This window comes from Astatotilapia calliptera, chromosome 20, assembly GCF_964374335.1.
Source record: "Astatotilapia calliptera chromosome 20, fAstCal68.1, whole genome shotgun sequence".
Lineage (NCBI taxonomy): Eukaryota > Metazoa > Chordata > Actinopteri > Cichliformes > Cichlidae > Astatotilapia > Astatotilapia calliptera.
In genome coordinates, this window is record NC_137441.1 from 3898381 (window position 1) to 3922025 (window position 23645).

At 42.8% G+C, this 23645-nt stretch overlaps 1 protein-coding gene across 1 annotated transcript in view; it reads right to left on the reverse strand.

Annotated features, from left to right (window-relative positions):
• Positions 1-3006: 3006 nt before the first annotated feature.
• LOC113013572 (leucine-rich repeat neuronal protein 1) overlaps positions 3007-23645 on the reverse strand; it is a 36783-nt gene continuing 16144 nt past the window's right edge. Inside the window, exons 3-14 of the mRNA XM_026154585.2 lie at positions 16668-16830; positions 16430-16575; positions 15405-15506; positions 14921-15105; positions 14165-14407; positions 13639-13761; positions 13387-13509; positions 12713-13127; positions 11405-11534; positions 11133-11311; positions 10365-10523; positions 3007-10102 (exon numbers count right to left, since the gene is read on the reverse strand). Coding sequence (XP_026010370.2) covers positions 9557-10102; positions 10365-10523; positions 11133-11311; positions 11405-11534; positions 12713-13127; positions 13387-13509; positions 13639-13761; positions 14165-14407; positions 14921-15105; positions 15405-15506; positions 16430-16575; positions 16668-16749 — 2433 coding nt within the window. The 5' untranslated portion in view covers positions 16750-16830 and the 3' untranslated portion in view covers positions 3007-9556. The remainder of the gene's footprint in view (positions 10103-10364; positions 10524-11132; positions 11312-11404; positions 11535-12712; positions 13128-13386; positions 13510-13638; positions 13762-14164; positions 14408-14920; positions 15106-15404; positions 15507-16429; positions 16576-16667; positions 16831-23645) is intronic.

Sequence of the window (23645 nt, forward strand, 5' to 3'; positions counted from 1 at the left end):
CAGGCTCTGACTTAAAATGTTTCAATTTGATATCTGAACCAAGGAAAACCCTATTCATCTAACCATCCATCCACTGAGCCCATCCCAGTGTTGTGGGGGGATAGGTGGGGTACATCTGTAGAGGTCACCATTCTGTTGCAGAGATATTTACTAATACATATACCTTGTACTTTAAAAAGGCATATTTTCCCTCAGAGAACAGAATTAAATGATGTGACTTTTACCAGGTTTAGATAAGACATATGTAATTTGAATGTGAGCACGAAGTTAAGCTTTAGAAAAGAAAACTGCTGAAAACTGGTACATTTATGAAAAAAGTAAAGTGAGTTGGTTCTTGATCCAATAAAATACAGCTTTTCTCATTTTTATTTCATGAGTTTAATCTTTAATTTCGACCCTTCTGAGTTGTTTGCCTATTGTTTCTTTTACAGCATTTTTGTTTTCAAAGGCCGTCATTGGCTGTCGTAACTTAACCCTATTGAAAATAGTAGAACACAAATTTCTTCCTGTCAGGCAGTAAAACAGACTGACTAAAAAAAAAAAAAAAATATATATATATATATATATATATATATATATATATATATATATATATATATATATATATATATATGTATATATATATATATATGTATATATATATATATAGAGAGAGAGAGAGAGAGAGAGAGAGAGAGAGAGCTATCTCTCTCTATATAAAATGTATAGAAAAGTCTGGCCATCTGTCTTTACACAGCGACATAATTCACGGCAACAACTGCTGGTTGAGACAAAAGCAAGAAAACAGCCGAACAATGATGTTTGACAACAGGTCATGTAGGTGTTGCCTAGCAACCAGAGGAGAGGAATCAGTTAGTGATGGAGAACAAATAGACCGCTGCGTTCAGCTCGGCATCCTGAGGGAGACGCTTCACAAACCAAAACGAACCAGAAGTTACTCCTGATCGCTTTGTTTTGTTTATTTAAAAAAGAGCTTTATGTGCAGCCCTGATGGCGCCACCGTGTGGCCGACGTGCTTATTACAGTCAGGAGAAACAGCGCTGCCGCTGTGACTGTGACCCAGTTAAGAACAAGTTCAGGATGACATTATCTCAAAGAGCTGAGAGTGACAGGAAGCAACCAAACAGACATATGCAATAACAAAACAAATTTCACGCAACAAAAGAAACGTCAGGAGTGAAAACTCACAGGTTATTTTAGTGGATACTGAGTGGATTTATCCTGTGCTGTTTTCAAGGCCTGGCTCATGATTTCAAAAGTTATACACCCACACACACACACACACACACACACACACACACACACTCATATATACATATATATATATATGCGCAGTATCTTAGGACAGAGATCCCCGATGTTGTTCCTGGGATCTGCTGGAGCCACTCGCCTAGCTTGGGAGTCACCGCACCTAGTGCTCCGATTACCACGGGGACCACCGTTACCTTCACCCTCCACATCCTCTCGAGCTCTTCTCTGAGCCCTTGGTATTTCTCCAGCTTCTCGTGTTCCTTCTTCCTGATATTGCTGTCATTCGGAACCGCTACATCGATCACTACGGCCGTCTTCTTCTGTTTGTCTACCACCACTATGTCCGGTTGGTTAGCCACCACCATTTTGTCCGTCTGTATCTGGAAGTTCCACAGGATCTTAGCTCGGTCATTCTCCACCACCCTTGGGGGCATCTCCCATTTTGACCTCGGGACTTCCAGGTTATACTCGGCACAGATGTTCCTGTACACTATGCCGGCCACTTGGTTATGGCGTTCCATGTATGCCTTGCCTGCTAGCATCTTACACCCTGCTGTTATGTGCTGGATTGTCTCAGGGGCATCTGCACCTGGGGTCTTGCCTGGTGTGATAGACCCCAGCCTCTATGGATCTTGTGCTCAGAGCTTGTTCTTGTGCTGCCATGATTAGTGCCTCTGTGCTCTTTCAGTCCAGCTTTGTCCAGCCACTGGTAGGATTTCTGGATATCAGCCACCTCTGTTATCTGTGGTACATACCGTGCAGGGGCCTGTCCTTCTTTCCGCTTACATACAGCCTCAGTGTGCCTTCCCTCTCTTTGTTACCATCCGACTACACTTCTCCAGTCCGAACGACATTCCAATGTCATTGCTGTATAGCCTGGTAGTGTGGATCAGTGAATCGATGTCTCGTTCACTCTTGGCATACAGCTTGATGTCATCCATGTACAGGAGGTGGCTGACAACTGCTCCGTTCCGTAGTCGGTATCCGTAGCCAGCCTTGTCAATGATCTCACTGAGGGGGTTCAGGCCTATGCAGAACAGCAGTGGGGACAGAGCATCTCCTTGGTAGATCCCACCCTTGATGGCGACTTGTGTTATGGGCTTGGAGTTGGCCTCTAGTGTTGTACGCGACATCCCCATTGAGTTCCTGATGAAGGCTCTCAGGGTCCTGTTGATCTTGTACAATTCTAGGCATTCCAGTATCCAGCTGTGGGGCATTGAGTCATAGGCCTTCTTGTAATCAATCCAGGCAGTGCACAGGTTGGTCAGTCTGGTCTTGCAGTCTCGGCTGATTGTTCGGTCTACCAGTAGCTGGTGTTTTGCGCCTTGGGTATTCTTGCCCATCCCTTTCTGTGCCCCACTCATGTATTGACCCATGTGCCTGTTCATCTTAGCCGATATGATGCCTGACAGGAGCTTCCACGTGGTGCTGAGGCAGGTTATTGGTCGGTAGTTGGAGGAGACTGGTCCCTTCTGGGGGTCCTTGATGATCAGGACTGTCCGGCCTTCGGTTAGCCATTCTGGGTGTCAATATTTCCATCTATCAATATTTTACACTTGACAAATGGAAATGTTTAAAATCTATGTAAAATCTATGACAATACATGTGAGGTCTTTGAATCCTTCTTCTTCAGTTGTTTAATTGTGCAGAATTAACACCACTTCCTGTTTATGTATGTATCATAACCAGGATCATTCATCAAACAGATGCTTAAATGTTATCATGAAGTGTATAAACAATAAAGAGGCAGCAGGCTGTGAGGTGACAAAGTGTATTTATATAATTTCCCCTCCCACACACACTCTCACACACATATCTTTAGTTACAGTTGGTGCTCAGTGTTGAGTAAATAATAACAATAACAATAACAATAATAATATAAGCAATTCTTGAAATATAGAGTGATGCACTTTATACAAAATACCCTGGATATAAGTGTGGAGGTTAATGAGAACAGCTGTGTGACGAGTCGCTGGTTCTGCTTGTTGTTTGCTGTGATGGACACCAGAGGGCGCCCCCAACAACTCTATCAGGTGTAACGGTTCAGATTTCTGTTCACGTTTACAAAACCAAAACATATTCGGATTCTTTGATTTTCAAAAGCCAGCAGGAGCCACATGTCCACAGTTATTGGGCTTTATTTTATGCGCATGTTTAACAAAGGAAAGCATTCAGAGACAAGGAGATGTTAAACTAGGAGATAACTAACCATCTGAATTTAAAAAAATAACTGCAACAGCCACGAGGTGTATTTTATTTTCATTAAACTGGGCTTAGACAAAAAAGTAGAAAGACCCATCAAATCCATCCATTTACTTAACCATGTATCTAATCCAGGGTCACAGGGGGGTTGAGCCCTTCCCAGCTGTCACTGGTCAGAAGGTGGGGTACACCTGGACAGGTGACCAATCCATCACAGAGTAAAGTCCAGGAGTTGTTTGACAGAAATAGAAAAACATTTGTCAGGAAGCTGAGATTAGCTCATGAAGAAAACACACATCTTTGACATTCCTACTTCTGATGGGAAAACATAACAGGGACGTCAAATGGAGCAAGCTCCTGTTTCTTCGCGGTGAGCGACCTGAGCTGCATGCAAAAATCAAAACAAACAAACAAACATTTTGGTTTTGTAAATATGAACAGAAGGTTATTGTGAGCTGCTTCTTGTTTCTGCTGTTTCAAACATCAAGGAGGTTACACAGTTGGCCTGGTTTGTCTGTTTGTTTGTTGGATTGCTTAAAAAAAACAATCAATGGATCTGCATTTAAACTTTACTGACAGTTCAGCTTTTGGATAACTTTTGGAGTTGATCCAGATCCGGAGCCAGGAATTTTCGGCGTTCTTTACCACTGGGACAATGGACAAAACTGCACATTTCACATCATCCATCAAAGGAGAATTTGGGAGGTAACAGCTTGATGCTCTCAAGGAAATTTCACAAAGTAACCAGAGCCAGAGCCAGATGTCCTTCTGGATCCAGAGGTTCAAATCATGGATAAAGGAGGGCATGTTTAGCCTTGGCGGTGGTGCACAGTGTTGGGCTGCCGTTTTTGCTTCAGTTGGTATTTTTGTGATTCAATCGTCTGTTTTAAAGATTGTTAAAAAAAACAGCAGTAAATTACATTTGTGTCTGAGAGACTCAGAGTGAGGTTCACTGAGTGAGGTTTGCATTTTGCAGTTTCCAAGAAAAAAAGCTTGAAGGTCAAAGAGAAAAATGTTCAGCGATCACTTTGCATGTTGGAGACAAATCTGAAACCAGGAATGTGCAGAAATGTTGAGTTTGTGGTTAAAATCTTAGATTTTAGTTTAGAGTTTATCTCAGTCTGGCTTCAGTTTAAAGCAGAACATCATCACAGTGCAGAACCAGAGAGACACCTTTAAAACAGCATGTGATGTTTGTATATACAGTTCATACTCTTTGAAATGCCCAGAGCATCCTTTGGGTGTTTGTTCCTGAAGTGTTTTGGTTGACAGACAGCTGAGGGAATATTTGGCTGAAAGTCTGAACAACAAAACCTGCAAACTGAGGATCTGTAGGAGGATCAACACACGAGGTGAACCTGTCCCACTGCTGTTTCAGGTGTAAAAGTGAGAGAATTGATTTTTTGACTCTCAATAAAAGTTTACAAATTTAAATCACATTTGTTCGAGTATTCGAGAAGATCAAACCCAAAATCTGAGCATCATAAGTCATCTTAAAGATCGGGAACATCAGGGAATCAGCTCTGTCTGAAATCAAACCAATCAAACTGTGATCCACTGGTCATGTGACATGGCGGCCATCACAGCAGCTCAACTTTCTTGAATTTTGAGGTCTGGTCTTGGTCCATCAGTTATTACAAAGTTTATTTGGGATTATGGATTTATTAAATTCATTTTTTATGGCACAAACAGCCATCGTGTTCACATCTGAGTGAAGGCAAACTCTGCATTCACCAAAGAAAACCAAACTTGGAGACAGATTGAAGAAATTCTGTAATTCTCGTTACCGCTTAAAAAATATTAATCCTACTTTGACTCTTACAAGAAACGTCGAGGTTGGAAAAAATGAAATAAAAATTAAAGAAAAACTGGCCGATCAAAACGATTGATCAATTTTCTGCCCCCTGATTTATTTGTCTGGCTACTCAAACTAGATGACTGAAACGAAATATTAAGCTCTGTATGTTAGAATTAGAAGATCTCATAATTACCTCTGGATAGTTTTACATTATTGCTTCACAGTTATGAGATCAGAGACTTAAAAACCCCCAAAACAATCTCTCCTGTAGTTATGAGAAGAAAATCCCAAGATCTGCCTCTCCTGTTTCTGGACGTCACCACAGTGGACGTGACTGAAGAGCAACTTTCAGCTTTAATTCAAAGGCTTCACGAACGGAACAAAGGACGGAAACACAGCATTATTCCTAGACTTCCTAATTTTTCAAATATGAAAAAGAATTCTTATATTAAAAATTGCTACTTTGTCAAATTACTTTTGATCCTCTGGAGGATGGTGTAAAAAATGGTTGTAATTCCTAAACAATGAACGTAATCTTGTTCTGAAAGCTCTTGAATTTAAGCACAAAGTCTGCATTTCAGTCACTTTTGGTGAAAGCAGAGTGTTTGTGGTCAGAGTCGGAGCGTAACGCTGGATCCTCGCTCCTCCAGCAGTTTGCAGGCTGTCACACGGACATGGTTTTATACAAACAGTCCTAAACACGAGTGCAAAGGCATGCAGCAGTACCCGCCTCCCGGTGCGGCGTCACCCACAAACCCAGAGGACATCACATGATAGAAAAGAGATTACAGCTCTGCATTAGCGAACAAACAGCAGCAGAACACGGTCACCGTTAGTGTTCATGCGCAGAGCGCTGCTCCCGATGCAGTCAAATATATAAAGGTTATGCATTCATGCTGCTGATGAAGACGAGTGTGTCCGGCGACGGGTTTCAGGAGGATTAAAGGTCCTGTATTCAGACAGGAAGTGGAGTCTTGTGTTTGGTTTGAAGCTGACCTGAAAGAGGATGGACATCAAGTTCTAAAAGTACAGCTGGAAAACATAAATATTGTTTATATTTATATAAACAATATCAGACAAGATCGCACTAGAAGTATGTAAGAAGCTGTTTGAGACGCAGTATGTTGCCACTCAGCATCCACCCAGAAACACCTCGGGCATCTTTTGGGGCAGTTTTCCTGAAGTATTATCTAAAGAAACGCAATCTTTAACGGTCACCGTGGCATAAAAGCTGCATGTAAAGAATCACCAGTAAAATCTGATGAATAACACTTAAAGGTTGGCTGACTTTACACGGAAACAAAGTTTTAGAAAAGTAGATAACTTAAACTTCTTCCACCATCTTTGCTGTTACAATTCCTCTCACAGGTTCAGGATCCACACTCAGTGGGAGTGCCTTTAGCTGAACATTGAATACAGAAATAGCAGACAAGCTGATGCACTGAAACAAGTTTAGATACTGTAACTAAAGTAGATTACTTTCGTTAGAGTAATCTTAGAGGTTGAGTGTGGAGGTGAACCTGCTCTTGACTTCCTCGTTTTATTCATTTAAAAAAGCCTCTGAACTCAATTAAAAGGAGGCGGGAAAGCCGGTTATTGGAATTTTATACTCTATTTGATTGCTCATGGTGCTTTCTTACTACTATCCTCAATCACACCAGAGGCCTATAACCTAACAGTTACACACTCACACTCTGATGGATGTATTGAGGGCGACTGTTGTGCCCAAGGATACTTCAAGGACCTCCAGTTAGCAGCTGACCCGCTCTACCTCCTGAGCCCCAGCCGCCCCAAATCAAACCATTTCTCACCTGCTGCACGACGTGAAGCTGTGAGCGGTGAGCAAACAGCACACGAAGGCATGTCTGAAGGTTTGTTTGTTCGTCCAAACCACAATAGTGAGTACAAAAACCTCCACAGGACCACGGTCAGAGGTCATCTAAGGTCGGGTCATTTCTAGTATGAAAACCTATTGCAGGTTGTTCACAGCACTCGGTTTGCTGGCGTATTTACCTTCCAAATGTTGTTTTCCTATCATCTTTATCTCTGGCTGTGACCTGCGGTCCTGTTTTTGGTTTTATTCATTTAGTTTATTCAATAAGTTTTTAAAAATGTATGACTTTTCAGGTGTTTTTGGAGTGAATTCGAGAGAATCTGTTCATTAATTACCCGCTGTTAATTCAAACACTGATAGATCGCCACCCACTGAGGTCACAACACCAGCAGACGCAGCCAGCATCAACAGAGTTACGTCCTGTACCTTTTTTAGCATGAAACCAAAACAGAACATGAAACAGGGTGCGAGGTGTCTGAGTTCAGTGACTGACGCTCTGACAGCTTTCATGGACGCTGCTGTTGGGAAGTTCTGAGGAAATGTTTAAAATAAGCTGACTCAACAGGTTTTTGGTCTTTGAGAAATCTCATCTGCCAGCATCAGTCAACTGAGCCGATAACAGACGGATATATCAGTGCGTCTCTAAAAGCGTTTTCTTCTCCCTGATGAACTTCTGAGCATCGCTGTCACACTCGGAAAGCTACAAATGAGATAATTTTAACAAAACCCTAAATCTGTTTCATTGCTGTGAAAGAGGTTTGTGTGAAGTTCAGCACCAGACTCGTTTTCATCAGGCTGACATGTGAACCTGAATACGGGACCTTTAACCGTCTCTGAAGATATTTAAAGTGAGATCTTGCACACTGTGCTGAGTGTTAGTGCTGCATTTGTGTTCATCAGATGAACTAAATTACAATAATCCGTTTTTTTTAACAGTAGAGCTACTGTCAGTGTGCTTGACAGAGACGAGACAGGGAGAGAAAGAAGGGAGGGGGCAGAGGTGAAACTATCCAGACTCACTGGGCTTTCCTCTGAAGAAATGCCCAGTTTGAACCAGCTGCCGGCCCAACAACAGGACCCCGACCCACCGTTTGAGAAGCCGATCTGAGGAGAAACAAATCCAGCGACTTCCTGTTAATGTGTCTGTGTTAAATCTGTCCCACAGACTGTTCAGCTGCTCCGATTTGACAGAAGAAGAAGGATGCTTTGAGCAAAGAAAACCCCCCAAAACTGAAAATTTCATCCTCTTTTCATGCTTCAGCCACGAAACACAAACCAGACGTCCACTTTCATCCTCGCACAGATCCCAGCACGCACAGCCAGTCGAAGTGTGCATCCCTAATCCTGTCAGATCCTGTTTAAAGGAGTTTTTTCTCCCCGCTCTCTCCGAGTCCTGGCTGATATTAAAAACAGCGTAATACTAAGATTCTTCAAACTCGATAAAATATAAAAATTTAATCATTCGGCCGGCCTGAAGTGCACTCGATAGTATTTCATATTATTTTAGTTCTGGTATTCAGATCGTTCCTTTAATCGAAAAGTCAACTCTTTATTTAATTACCTCTGGGCTGAACCACTGCGGTTAACTGTTGCTGGGCTCCTGACTGGTTCTAGTGGTCATTACACATGTCAACGTCACTGGATGACTTTTATCATTATTTAAAAAGCAGATTTGAGAGAAAAAATGCAGACAGAAATTTTTTTATCCCACATAAAATAAATTTGTGATTAAAATTGGACTCCACATTTTTTTCCTTTGGTTTTGAAAGTGTTTAGATTAATAGACACCAAGTGGCTCCAGGCTCTGTGCTTCTGACGCTTGACAAAACAGTCATGACCCTAATTTTAAGGCCTTGAAATCATCCAGATGAAGGAGTTTTTAAAAAAGAACCTCTGTATGGTTCCATTGAAGGGGGAAACTATCCATACAGGTCAAAACTGTTTTTTGTGGCAGGCAGAAAACATGTTTATTTCTGCTCTAAAAGTAGACATTTTAACATGGGAGTCTATGGGGACGGACTCACCGGTGGAGCCGGCCTCAAGTGGCCACTAGAGGAACTGCAGTTTTTCATAACTTGGCTTTTGTCGCTTGATGATTTGAGAAAAACTCAATTTAAACTGCATAAATGAACTGACTTTAAAGGCACCTACACAGCTGAGTCTACCTGGAATGCAAGTGGTGACCTGGAAGAAAGGAAATCGATCAGATTGACGGCTGATGATGGGAGGTGATTAGCGGGAGTGAGCTGGTTTGGAATAGATGGACTGAAGCATGAAAAAAAGTCCCTTAAGAAAGCTGAGATGGGTGTCCTGCTGCTTTAATCAGTTCACACACCTGACCTCGCCGTCATCTCTTTGACTGTCAGGCTCCTCGCTGAGTCACATGACCCTTTTCATCCATACAGCTTCACTTCTGTGGTCCTCTTGCCCCCCCGAGTGTCTGTCAAACCTCCCCCTCCACCCTCCTTCAGCTACCACATGTACGTCTTTGTGGTGTCGATCTGACTCCCCCCTGCCTCCTCACCCCTCGCTCCTCCCTCCCTGTCTTCCTCCTCCTTGTCGTCTTTGTCCTTCTCGGTCTCGCTCTCCCACAGCGTGATGAGCGGCGGGTAAAGCTCATTCAGAGGGATGGATGTGGCGTGCTGCATGTACTTCTTCAGTGAGTGGCCGCAGGACTTGTGCTGCTGCACGCGCCGGCCCATGTACACCACCAGCAGCGCCATGATTGACAAAGCGAACATGGAGCCCATGACGGCCGCCAGTGCCACGCTGCTGCGCCGCGACGCCACCAGCTCCACTGAGAAACCCGCCTCTTTAGTGGTGATGTTCAGACAGGAGGTGTGGACAGGACCAGAGGGGAGGGAGGAGGAGGATGGAGACAGAGGGGTAGGGGAGGTTCTAGGAGAGGAAGAAGGAGAGGTGGGGTGAGGAGGAGAGGAGGAGACAGTGAGGCAGACGTGGTACTCTGTGGCAGGAAGGAGATGAGTCAGGTTGTACTCCTGCACGTCGACTGGAACCTGGAGGGGGAGGGGGAGGCAGAGAGGAAAATGTAATTAGCCCATCGAGTGCCTCCTGCTGGGTGTAAACCGAGTGTGATAAGATAGGGTGTTGATGACAGAGCCCGAACAGGTTGAGCGATTGATAGCAAGTTTATATTATTCGTGTTTCCCACGCCACGCGTCAAACTTAGTTAAAGCTGAGTCAAAATAATCTGTAAATGCAAACTCCTGTGATGGCTTCACGACTTCCAGCAGTAATGTCATTGGGTGATATGTTCACCTTGGCCGTGTAGCTGATCTGAGGGTTGTCAATGTGCACGGTTGCACTGGTCCACCGGGGAAGAGGGCCGGGGATGTCATGATGGTTTGAACCCACAGCTGAAGCTCCTCCGCTGGGATATAACTTCCACTCCAACACCACAGACTGTGCGTGAACCACCTGCACATGAAACAAGAAACAGTGAATCACCAGATTCATGGAGGACAAACTGTCTGGAGCATTAGATAGTTTAATAGCAGAAGAATAGAAGGAGGCACTAGAAGAATAAAATATAACCAGAAGAAGTAAAGAAGAAAAACTAGATGAAGTAGAAGCTGAAGAACTAGAAAAAGAATAAATTATAGAAGAAGAAAGGACCAGAAGAAGACCTGAAGAAGAATAACGTAACAAACTGGCAGAAGTAGAAAAAAAATAAGTAGTAAGTTTGATGTAAAACTAGACAAATAATTAAACTAGAAGAACAACTTTAAGAACAAATAGCTAGAAGAAGAACAAGAATAACAAGAAACAAAAGAGGAGTAACTACTCGATGGCAAACATGAAGAAGAGGAAGAAGAACTTCATGAAAATATGGATAAAAATCACACGCTAGACGAAGAACAAAAGAGAAGAAGATGAAGAACTTGAAAAGGGCAAGAATAATAAGAAGGAGAAGATGCAGAAGATATAGATGAATTAGTGCAAGAACTGGAAAAATATTAAGAGCTCACAGCATATTTCTAATAACACCTACACCTGTTCGTATAGCACATGAAGGACAAAACGTACCTTAGCGAGCACCACCAGAGACCCTGCACCACTGGATGAGTTCCCCAACCAGGTCCTTTCTCTGCTGGGGTCATTCCCCCCACCAGACCAAGAGCCGGCATATCCCTGAGAGTCTACGAACACCGAGACACTCTTGGTGTCTGCTCCTTCGATGTTCCAAGCCACACAGGTGTACACACCTGTAAGAGAAGAGCAGCTTTTATGCCACTGAAGGTCCAAATTAAAAATCCACTTTAAACTGAACTGGATTTGAGCCTGCAGCTCAGACTGACCTGCGTCTGATGGCTCTGCGTGTTCGATCACCAGCGCACCAGGATCTGACATCCGATGCTTCTTCTTCCTCCTGCTCAGGCCACGCCCCTCCTCTGATATGATTGGTGAAGCCACTGCCTCTGAGCTCACCTGAGCAGATTCATAATGTCACTCTTTGGTGTCTCTTCACAGGATCATGCACTTTTTTAGTTCTCACTCATTGCATGAATTTATTTGACTAATTCGTTTTTTTTTTAGGTTAAATATGGTATACATCAGGTAGTTAAGGAATGGGCACATTCAGTTTTTATTAAATGTACGTTCAGTTTATGCCAGAGCTTTTTTTTCTTAATGATAAATTGTTTGGATAAATAAACCTTTAATTCTATTTCAGATGCCATTGCTCAAAATTTTTGCTTCATGTCATGTGAAGATACTTGTTTTGGGTTAAGAAAAGATTTTAGCTGGGGTACACGTACACACAACAGCAGACGTAGACTGTGACAATAGGACATGGAACACATGACGGACCGGGGAGACAGGATGAAACACGAGTAGAGGAACACGGGAACAGTCAAGGGGGCAAAACACAGAGAGCGAGAGGGGAACAAGTAGCCAAGAGAATGAAGAGAGCACAAGAGGGACATGACAGGCTGGGGAAATGTGGGATAAACAGGATAGAGGGGGGAACGTGAAATGGAAGACAAGGGAAACAAGACACAAAGACACACAAACCCAGACACACAGAGAGGGACACAGAGGACAAAGACTCAGGGGAACCTAATAACCAAGGAGCTAAACAGGACAACCTAGGCAATAAAGAATAAACTCAAGACTAACAAAATAAACCATAATACAAAAATGACATCAACATACAAGAAAACTCAAAACGGGTCAAATGACCCAGGACGATGACAGTAAGTGACTCCCACGACCTATCAGGGCACAGATGTCAAAGCTGTAAATGTACATGGCAGGAGATTGAGTCGCTGTGGTGATTTAAACCCATTTCCAGGGTGTCTCATGCTCTCACGCTGAAGCTGTGTCTGCTGGAGTGAGTCATTTAGTACAACTTAATGTTGCACTTGATTAATGTAGCTCTGTTATTAGCTAATCGCTAATTATACAGTGGAACAGACAGAACAGTGGAGATGCAGAGGGAACGACACACTGGGGAGTTTATTCACCACGTCCAGCATGAAGAGGAAGTAACGTGTAATAATCACTGTCTGTTGTGATAACTGATTAACTGAAATCAATGAAGTGAAAATGCTCAAAGCTTTGTGTTTCTCTCTGGGACTTGGACACACACAAAAGTTTCTGCCCACCTTGTCACCATTTGGCGTCACCCAATAGAACTGAGGGGCGGGGTCGGCGTCTGCCCAGCACTCCAGCGTAATTGGCTGCCCTGCGCTGACATTTATGGTCGGGGGGAAGGAGTGAGGAGTTATGTGAGGCAGGCAGCTGTTGGTACCTCCTCCGCCCCATCCAACCGCCACCACCTCCTGCAGCTCCTGACCGATCAGGTGAGGCGGGGAGGAGCAGATGGTGATGGAGGAATCCAGCAGCTTGAGGTGTGATTGGTTGCCAAGGTGAGGCCCCCAGGAGGAGAGGCAGTCGCACCGAAGAGGGTTCGAGTGAAGAGAAACCTCCTCAAGAGAATGGAGGGAGGAGAGGAGGTCTCCAGAGAGGAGGCTGAGCTGGTTATTATGGAGGAGGAGAGTCCGGAGGGAGGGCAGGTTACTGAGGGCAGAAGACCGAAAACAAAAGACATTGAATGAGGAAAAAGAAACGAAGAATATGGACAGATAGAAAAGAAAGAAGAGACGAAGAACTAGGAGAATGTGAAGAAGAAGATGAGGAGACAACAGCTGAAGGAGTTACAAATGTACAAAATCAAAAAATAAAAATAAAAATCACTTTTACTCATGAAAAACATAACGTATGTAAAAATAAAACATAACATCAGTGTGGGGTGGCTCAGAGACCGTTAGACACTCACCTGAAGGCCTGTGGGTCCATGTAAGAGAGGCGTGGGTTGTTGCAGAGCTCCAATTTGGCAAGTTCTGGAAGGTTTTGAAAAGCTGCTCGCTCCACCATCAGCAGGTCCTCCATGTTGTTCAGACTGAAGCCAAACACAACACTGCATTTACTACAACGTGCAACCGTGGCAGCATCCTAAGGTGAAAAACAAAGCCAGAAAACTCCAACAGCTTGGAACAACGTGATCTCTACTTTGTGTTTTCCAGCCAACCTGAGTTCCTCCAGGTGCTCAAGGTTCTGGAAATCTCCCTGCTGGACTCGACCAATCGGGTTCCTGTTCAGGTCTAGGAACTTCAGGTTTGGGAGCACGCTCAGAGCATCGCGAGGAACAGACCTGCCATGAGAATGAAATTCAGCCATGGCTCCAGTGGCAGAAGGTTATGGAACTGAGACCTTATTTAATCATTGTACATCCCCTTGAAGCTAAAAGTGTGTTATTAGTGGACATTCAAGGCTCTGACTGCTGAGAACCCTTTAAAACAACTTTCCCCCCACCCTGTTACATCAACAGTATCCTTCACTACCACTCGTATCAATCACATCACCATTTTCCTTTGATAATGGCTATTTCATCTGTCAACAACTACAAGTTGCCATTTTCAATGCTCTCTGGTCACCACATTGCTTCTATTCTTGCCCTTTATGCATTTAAGACAGGAAAGTCTACTTAATAACAGGGTTATAGCTAGGTCTAACAGGCTAAGAGAAAGTAAACTAGGGGTCCTGTGCTGACGAACCTGAGCCGGTTGTCGTAGAAAGAGAGGCTCTCCAGGTAGTCAAGGCCCAAGAAAGCAGCAGAGGGAACAGAGGCCAGTCCCATTCCTGCCAGGACCAGGCTGTGGAGGCGAGACAGAGGCAAGAAGTTCTTCTCCTCAAGACCCAGGATAGGGTTTTCCCCAATCATCAGAATCTCCAGGGATGGCAGAGACTCGAACCAGCGACTGTCGATAGCCACCAGATGGTTGGAGTTCAGGTGGAGCCTAGGAGAAACATCAGAGAATAGAGAATTAATTCAGATGAAGCTGAATGGTAGCAACATGACAGGTTTTTGAAAGTTTTGGGGTGGATGTAGTCCCTGAGAGTGACCTAGTGAACCTTTAGGAACTTTCAAGATCAGATTATATTGGTCTTTGGTGTTTTTTTAAATTGCTTTTAATCTTATTTATCTTACTTCTACCGGTATAGTGAATTTGACATGAACAACGACCAACTTCACATTTGCTGGGCCCAGATCTTCGACAGTTAACATCAGAGATGGATGACTCCTAGATCCAGCCTTCAGATTTTGTCTGCTATGATTCTGTTCTCAGAGAAACCCCCACGTTCTACCTCCTGAGTCCTCACTGAGAAAGGTGTACTGGCTTTAGCTGGCTCTGGTGGTCTTTTTAAGGTTCTATTCATCTCATATGCAGTTCTGATGGTCATCTGCAAGATTCTGGGATAAGTTAACAGTCAGAATGAGGTTTGATAGAAGAAGTGGTGGTGGCGATTACCGCAGCAAGTTGGTGAGGCCGGCAAAGGCTTTGGGTCCGATGGAAGAGATGTGGTTATGGTTGATGTAGAGCTCTTCCAGACTGGAGAGATTCCTCAGACAGAAGTCCTCCAGCTCCTCAATGTGGTTCTCCTCCAGGTACAGAGTCACCAGGCGGCCAAGAGAGGACAGGCCCATGGAGCCCACCTGAACAGACAAGAAGAGACAGTATTTCGGTATGAAGCTGACTTAGAGCGGATTATCAAGTTGGACCAGGATGGAGATAAATGTAAACCACATTTTTTTCACTTCAGTTACAAGTTGTAAGCAAAATCCGGCATCTGGTGTAAAGATTTGATCTCAAATCAAACATGCAGAGCTACCCACTGCGCCGAACCCCGTGTGAATACGTAGCAGCTGAAAGCTTTCATCCAGCTGTTACTGACATCTGTATCCTGCTGTTCAACAAGACTGTGGATAAATATTGAGAATCGAGAAGCGCATACCTGTGTGAAGTGGTTCTGAGACAGGTCGAGCTCTGTCAGGTTGGTCAGACTCTGCAGTTCAGTAGTTATAGAGGAGATGTTGTTACTCTGCAGCAGCAGCACCTGAAAGGAATGATGAAAAATCACATTCAGAATATATTAACAACATAATGACTGGTCAGTCTTTCAACTGGCTCATTAGAGTCAGGTCAGAGTCAGAACCCCAGTTTATGTTAATGTATGCAGGGTCTCATTAGTCAAGAACAGAAAATACTCTCCTTTTGATTCAATCCCAAAGCGATGCTCTCTGCAGGCATGAACTGAGAAAGACGCTACCTTGTTCTTTGGGTTCATGAACTAGAGCAGATGTAACAATCAAATTTCACAATAAATCTCTGTCATCTTTGTAAGTAGTTCGGTGTTGTCTGATCCTTGTGTGCCTGCAGACACACCTGAGGGTCAAAAGAGCACAACCATACACTATATATAGTGATGGATTTGAAAGGTATGTAGGCCAGAAAAGTGAATCAAGTGCATGAATGCATTAAACCTGCTAACAGCCAGCAAGGAGGGTGGGGGGTGGGGTTCCTCTGGTTGCCATTGAAAAATTGATAGAAGTCTGGGAAATGAGCCTATTGCTCCCCTGCTCTATTACCACTGTAAAAATGTTCCTGATGAGTTTATGGTCTGACTTGCTCAAAGTCTCATGCTTTATTTTGGGTAAATGATGGTCCCGAATAGAGCACAAAAAGGATAGAGCAACGTTTGCTTTGGGTTTGCATCCCGTGACTGACAGCCACTTCTCACATTGTTTAGCCCATGACTCAAGGAGTCTGAGTGTTTTATTAATATTTCTTAGCAATAAGTGAACCAAGCTGCTTCACACTTAAGCCTAAAAGTTGTTTTTTGTTACATTTTTATGACACTGTTGTATGAGCAGGCTTTTAAATTGAAGGCAAGCTAGAGACATAATACATAATAAGAAATGTATTGTAAAAGCTCATTTTTAGGCTCTGCATGGAGGTCCATCCATGCAGGGCTGTTACCTGCGTATCAGCAGAGATGTTGGCTGGTACTCTCTGCAGATGGAGTTCATTGCAGTCGACTGTCCTGGCCTGGTGATGCACAGACTGTGGGGTGTACCACGGTCGCGTCTCACATACACACTGCAGAGGGCACAGCACAGCGCCACCTGGAGGGAACACACACATGCACCAGGGCTCTCTTTAAACAACATCTGCGGATCATTAAATGTCCATTTGCATCCTTTATCCTAATCTTTACCTTGGCTGGTCCCGCTCATTTCAGCACACGCTGATGCTATAACCAGGGAGAGGAGGAGAATGGAGAGAACTTCAGATCCCATGATGCACTGGGCTGTGGCGCAGGATAAATAGCGATGACACGTGCCTGCAGAAGGCTGGTTGAAGTTTCATCTACACAAATACTGAAAAAATAAAGGATAGAATTTTTTTTTTAAAAAGAATTTACTCTGTTGAAGTTGCTGCTAGCAGATACAGTTAATCATTAGTTAGCCTAGCTTAGAATTTAATTAAATGTCTCTAAAGAAGTTGAGTAAGTGAAAACACCTGGGTTGATTATGTTGTAACAGCAGAAATGTGGAACCGTCACAGACCAAGCATGAAAAACTAAACTTTAAAGTGACAACGCTGCAGTTCCTTTAGTGGCCACTTGAAAATCAGAATCCTTTATTAATGCCTGAGGAAAGCACGTGGTCACAGAGAAAGTGAGAACATTAACTGAGTAACCTAAATTAAACAATACAATATATTACAAAGTTACAAAATACAACAAAACAGCTCAAATATATACAAATTATAAATAAATTAAAAATATATGGTTGAAACTGAGGTGCCCTTCTTATTTTCTCTGTAGAGGATGTGTAAATATAAAGGGTGTAAAGCTATTACACTGTGTACTGCGCTTTAGATGGAGGAGTTGTACAGGAATGATTTCCTGTGTCGTTCAGTGGTGCATTATGGGTAATCTCAGTCTCTGAGTGATTTGTAGTTGCATTTATTAAAATGTATCTGTACAGTTTATGCACAGGTACATTTGTCACTAGTAAACCAAACTTACTAAATCAAATCAAATCAAATCACTTTTATTGTCACATCACATGTGCAGGCACACTGGCACAGCACATGCGAGTGAAATTCTTGTGTGCGAGCCCCACAAGCAACAGAGATGTGCAAACACAACAACACAAACGAGCAAAATACAAGAATGGCCAACCTGAAACTAATAAATATATGTACAATATATAATAGTGTATGCATTTCTGGATGTGTATACTAAATATTTTCCTACGTGTGTGTGTGTGTGTGTGTGTGTGTGTGTGTATACACATTTTTACAAATTAAATAGTAAAAAAAAAAAAAATAATAATAATAATAATAATAAAATATATAAAATATACAGAGTTGAATATGTGCAAAACAAGTGGCATTTATATACAGTGTGGAGTGCATAATGTTGAAGTTCCAGTAGTGAAGCTGAGGTGTCTATGAAGTGTTCAGCAGTCTGATGGCCTGGTGGAAGAAGCTGTCTCTCAGTCTGCTGGTACGGGACCGGATGCTGCAGAACCTCCTTCCTGATGGAAGCAGTCTGAACAGTTTATGGCTGGGGTGACTGGAGTCCTTGATGATCCTCCCCGCTTTCCTCAGGCAGCGCTTCCTGTAGATGTCTTGGAGGGAGGGAAGCTCACCTCCAATTATCCGTTCAGAGCACCGCACTACTCGCTGGAGAGCTTTGCAGTTGTAGGCGGTGCTGTTGCCATACCAGGTGGTGATGCATCCAGTGAGGATGCTCTCAATGGCACAGTGATAGAAGGTCCTGAGGATGCGGGGGCTCATGCCGAATCTTTTCAGTCTCCTGAGAAAGAAGAGGCGCTGCTGTGCCTTCTTCACTGTTTTGTTTGTGTGTACTGACCACGTAAGATCCTCAGCCAGATGTACACCAAGGAAGCGGAAGCTGCTCACTCTCTCCACAGCAGCGCCGTTGATGGTGATGGGGGTGTGTACTTCTCTGCACCTCCGGAAGTCCACTATCAACTCCTTTGTCTTTGCGACGTTGAGGGTGAGATGGTCGTCCTGACACCAGTGGGTCAGGGCGCTGACCTCCTCCCTGTAAGCCGTCTCATCACTGTTGGTGATAAGACCCACCACTGTAGTGTCGTCCGCAAACTTCACAATGATGTTGGAGCTGTTAGTGGCTGTGCAGTCGTAGGTGTAGAGTGAGTACAGGAGAGGGCTCAGTACACACCCCTGTGGAGCACCAGTGTTCAGTGTGATGGGGGATGAGGTGATGCTGCCCAGTCTGACCACTTGGCGTCTGTCAGACAGGAAGCTAAGGATCCAGCTGCAGAGGGAGCTGCTCAGTCCTAGATCCTGCAGTTTCCTGTCCAGCTTCGAGGGAACGATGGTATTGAATGCTGAGCTGTAATCTACAAACAGCATCCTCACATACGTGTCTCTCTTCTCCAGGTGTGACAGGGCAGTGTGTAGTGTCAGGGCTATGGCATCATCAGTGGACCTGTTGTGGCGGTATGCGAACTGTAGAGGGTCCAGTGAGTCGGGTAGTGCAGAGCAGATGAAGTCTGAAGTCCCTAGTGGCAGATGATAACTCTCTACCCTACCACGTTCCTAAAAAAAATAGGAACGTGGTTTATTCAAGCATCAGCTAAAACTGAAGCTTGAATAAACCAGTCGGCGGCATCATGTTGGCTAAGCCAGTGTTTTGTTTACAGCTTGTGACACACATTCGCAAACAAACATAAATATTTCATTAGCAGGAACTGTGTCAAACTCATGCTGCAGCATCCATCAACACACAGCAGCAATTAATCTGACAACGCAGAGGAGAGGAGGGGGCAGCGGCCTGGTGACACACAGGATCAAATCAAAGTGTGTCTGCAGCCGACCAGCCAATCCCAAAACACACACTCGCTCCTGTTTCCAACACTTCTGAGGACATTAAACTCTCTCACGCTCATTCACTGGGGCCACAACTTTAAAGTACTCTTTGTTTTACTCTACAGTTTTATTGCACAAGTTCCAGCTCTGGTCTTCATTATTTTTCTCTATTATATTTTATACATTTGTTTGCAAAGAAACCACTGAGGTTGTTTTTGCGTGTTTTTATGCAAAGTAGCAGCTCTGACATTGCACTGAGATGAACAGAATAGGATAAAAGAGCCATCAATATATCGGTCTAATTTAAAATGAAACCAAAATCAGGTCTTCAAATTAAAATGTCCTCAATGTGAAGAAGTTGAGTCCCCACAACATGAGTTATACAAGAACACACACACACACACACACACAGCCTCTGTTAATGTAACCAGACAGCCGTGCTGCTGTTGATGTTGTTGTTGCCCACACACACACACACACACACACACACACACACACACACACACACACACACACACACACACACACACACACACACGCACAGCGGGATAGGAAATGGGGACACCTTGCCTCTGGTGCCATGGCAACCAGCCAGGAAGTGACATAGCAGGACAAAGGGGAGGGATTGACCTCAGTGCCGCCCCCTGATTGGTCCAGTTAGTTCTCACTGTGTCCCAAATCCACACTGAATATAATCACATGCACTTTATGTGTGTAACATAGACTAATGTTTGTATTTATCATATATGAAACCTTAAATTCTCTAGTTATTTATTTATTTGCTCAACTGGAATGATTTTGTAAACTTGGAAAACTGCACTAAAATAAAAATACAGAGAAAATGTCCTTAGTTGTAGCATTTCTTACTTTGGTAAAAAATGTATTCCAACTTGCCTGATGAGGCCATGATGGGCATGTTTATTGAGACTGCAAGACTGAGTCAACGGCTATCAGGAAGTTGTGTTTTTACTGTAATTGCTGTCCTGATTTTCCTAAATCTTCCATCTTATATATGCCATCCATACTACCGTATAATAATTAAAAGACTAAAATTAATACTGAAACTAATTAAAACAAAACATTTTCAAAAAGCAAAAACAAAACTGAATTAAAAATAAGATGTTAAAATGGCATTAAAATAAAACAAAGTTGAAAATTACAATTTTTTCCTCCCATCGAGTCCTATAATACCGAACACACTTTCAGCTGCCTGCTAGCTTTTAGAAAGAACGCACGATTATCACACTTCCATGTAGGCCTCAGTTTTCATACCTGGAAGCTACTTCAATTTTCACATACAGCCCATCATTCAGTTGTACTGAAATCATTCTATGAAGTCATCTTATTTTCAGGTTCAGCTCATACTCCCCAGTTCTTCGCTCCTTTCCTAATGTGGTCGCGTCTGCTTAAACAAACAGGACAAAAAGGAAAAACTCGAGTCTTTAAAACAGTGGCTTCAAACAGTGTGTGTGTTTCTGTGGCAGGCTGATATGAAGCACGGCTGGTAGGTTGGACACAAAATAAGCCTCTACCTGCTGTCCTCCCCTGAGGCAGCATGCACATCATTTAAAAAAAAAAATAAAAAAATCATCAGAGAGATGAATGAACACAGAAAATCAGCTTGAACATCATGGGAAATACTACAAGGGGCTCTGGTTAGTTCACTATATCAAAGAACTTTGGGTCCTACGGAGCTGTAGACCAAAAATACACATTTTGGGAAGGGTAAACATTTATTTCTGGTAATTTCCTTCATGCTGTGGACTGATTTAATTGTGCTTCTGTGAATAAATTGAAGTTATTGTGCCAACATTTTCAAAATTCTTGATTAACCAATAAGTATGAATTAGCAGGACACTATTATTTTATGGATAATATGAGCTTTCCTGTGAGAAAACAGAAGAAAATGCCATTTTATTTCTCTTTGGTCATATTATTGATACCATGTTCTTTCTTGATACTGTCTTTCATAGTCTAAAAGCTGGTGTAAACAATTAATTTAGCAATTTATCTTAGTTTTGTGCCACTCTATGTGCCCTGGGCTGAATACCAGCCAATTAATGTGCAATAGTATTATCAGTAAAAGGAAAGGATTCTCTAATAACAGCCGGGCAGTCTAGCATCTGTGGTTAGTTCATGTCTGTATTAAGCTTTCAGGTTGTTTTTGCAGTAATTCTCATAAAACCCCAAATAAATGCTGACTTTGGAAGTCAGTCGTGTTTTCAGTCCGCTGCTGGTTCATAATAATACACTCCAAACAGTAATGATTGTCTGTGGCTTTCTGCCTTTTAATAAGCTTTTTGTGAGGATATAATGTGCAGTGAGTCAGACAGCAGAGCTACTGGGACAAAAGGTGCACAGGGGGGTGGGGCAGATTTGCCACTAGTTCGTTAGCATATTATTAAATATCGCTCATTAAGTTCAAAGGTTTGTTGATGAATTTGCGATGAACGCATCAAACCTGAACACAGCACGGTAAGAACATGTCAGCATTTGTCTGACAGATCGTTCAAATGTCTGAACCTCCTCCTTCTGGTTAGTGACAGACCAGAGGAGGTTCGTCTCTCTGCTCCAACATCTGAACACCCCCCCGCCCCTTTGCTGTTGAGCAGATGGAATATTGATGAGCTGATATTAATTATTTAAGCAGCTGTGAGTGCCTCATTTACTGTCCTTCTCTACAGGCTGTGATTGGAGGAAAGCAGGAGATGCTGGTTAATGAACTGTGACACACACACACACACACACACACACACACACACACACACACACACGTCTGCCTTTGTAAGGACCATCACAAACATAATGCCAATCCGGGACCTGCCTGATTTTAGCTAAACAAATGTTTAAACACTCAGATAGGATTTAAAAGGTCTACTCTTGTTCTAATGTTCCAACAAATGTCCAATTAAAAAAAAAATGTCCTCACTTTTCACTGATGTTATTATTTTGTGAACATCTATTAACTTTTTTTAAGAAAATGTCCCCATTTTGTGTAAAGTTTTTCACTTTTTACAAATGTACTAAATGCTGTTGGGGTTGAACTCAAAAAAGTAGGAAAAAATACATTACTTTACTTAATTACTCCATAAATGAACTACTTTGTTGCAGTACCTCTTACATTGCTTTGTAACATGTCCTGAGATATATTACACTACAGCTACCATTTAACAATAAAAATGTTGTGCAACATTCCTGCACGCTGATATAACTTCCTATCCTAATGACAACACACGAGATCTTTCTTGTCGTGTTTAAGTATGAACCCAAAGCTTAAAATCAGCCTGAAGAGCATTTCACAGAAATTAAGGTTACAATGCTTCATGCCTGACTGTGCATCACTGCTTTTATTACCTGTGTGAAAAAGTGATTGCCACCTAAACCTAATAACTGGTTGGGTCACGCTTAGCAGCAACAACTGATGATTAAGCATTGAAGATAACTGGCAATGATTCTTTCACAGCGCCGTGGAGGAATGTTGGCCCACTCATCTCTGCATGATTGTTGTAATGAATTTTATAAAGAACTCCAACCCATTCAGGAATGCACTGTTAATGACTTGACTGGTTAAATAAGGGTTAATGTGAGATTTAAAAGAGATTTAAAAAGTAAAAACCTTTTAGTCCTCTTCCCCTCAATCCCTAGCCACAGCAGACTGATGCCCCCCCCCCCCTTCACTGTGGATTTTGCAGGGGTTTCTTCCTGTTAGAAGGATTTTTTTCTTTCCCACTGTTGCCAGATGCTAACTCTTATAATGCAGCAAGATGACTGGTGTTGTGATTTTGGACTAAAGAAAATAATATGAATACATTTTAATTGAATTGCTTAAATAAAGCTTGTAAATGTACTAATCTTGCAAAAAAATAATCAAATAATGGGCTAATCAGCTGTCATTTGAGCTCTAGAGTGGATATCATTGAATACTACTTGTCTACTTTTACATTTAACTACTATAACAATAAACTGTTACCAAAATTTGCCATTTTGTCTCTCTGTTGGTCATCGTGGCTTGAGCTGAAGCAAACCTGCCACGGCCTGCTAAGGCCCGAGTTTGAGCTCTTAGGAAGTCCTCAAAGCCATAGATTTGTCATAATAGTCAACCTAATTTTGAAGTGCCTTAAACCTGCATTTTTTTTTAACAGCCAGTAGGAGGCAGCACATCTGGTTGCATCAAAGTTTATGGACACTCGGCTCCTTCGACCAGTGACCTCACGGATCAGTCAGGTTGGTCTGATTAAATTATAAAGTTCAGTTTATAATTGGCGGTCGTGGCTCAAGAGTTGGGAGGTCGCCTTGTAATCGGAAGGTTGCCGGTTCGAGCCCCGGC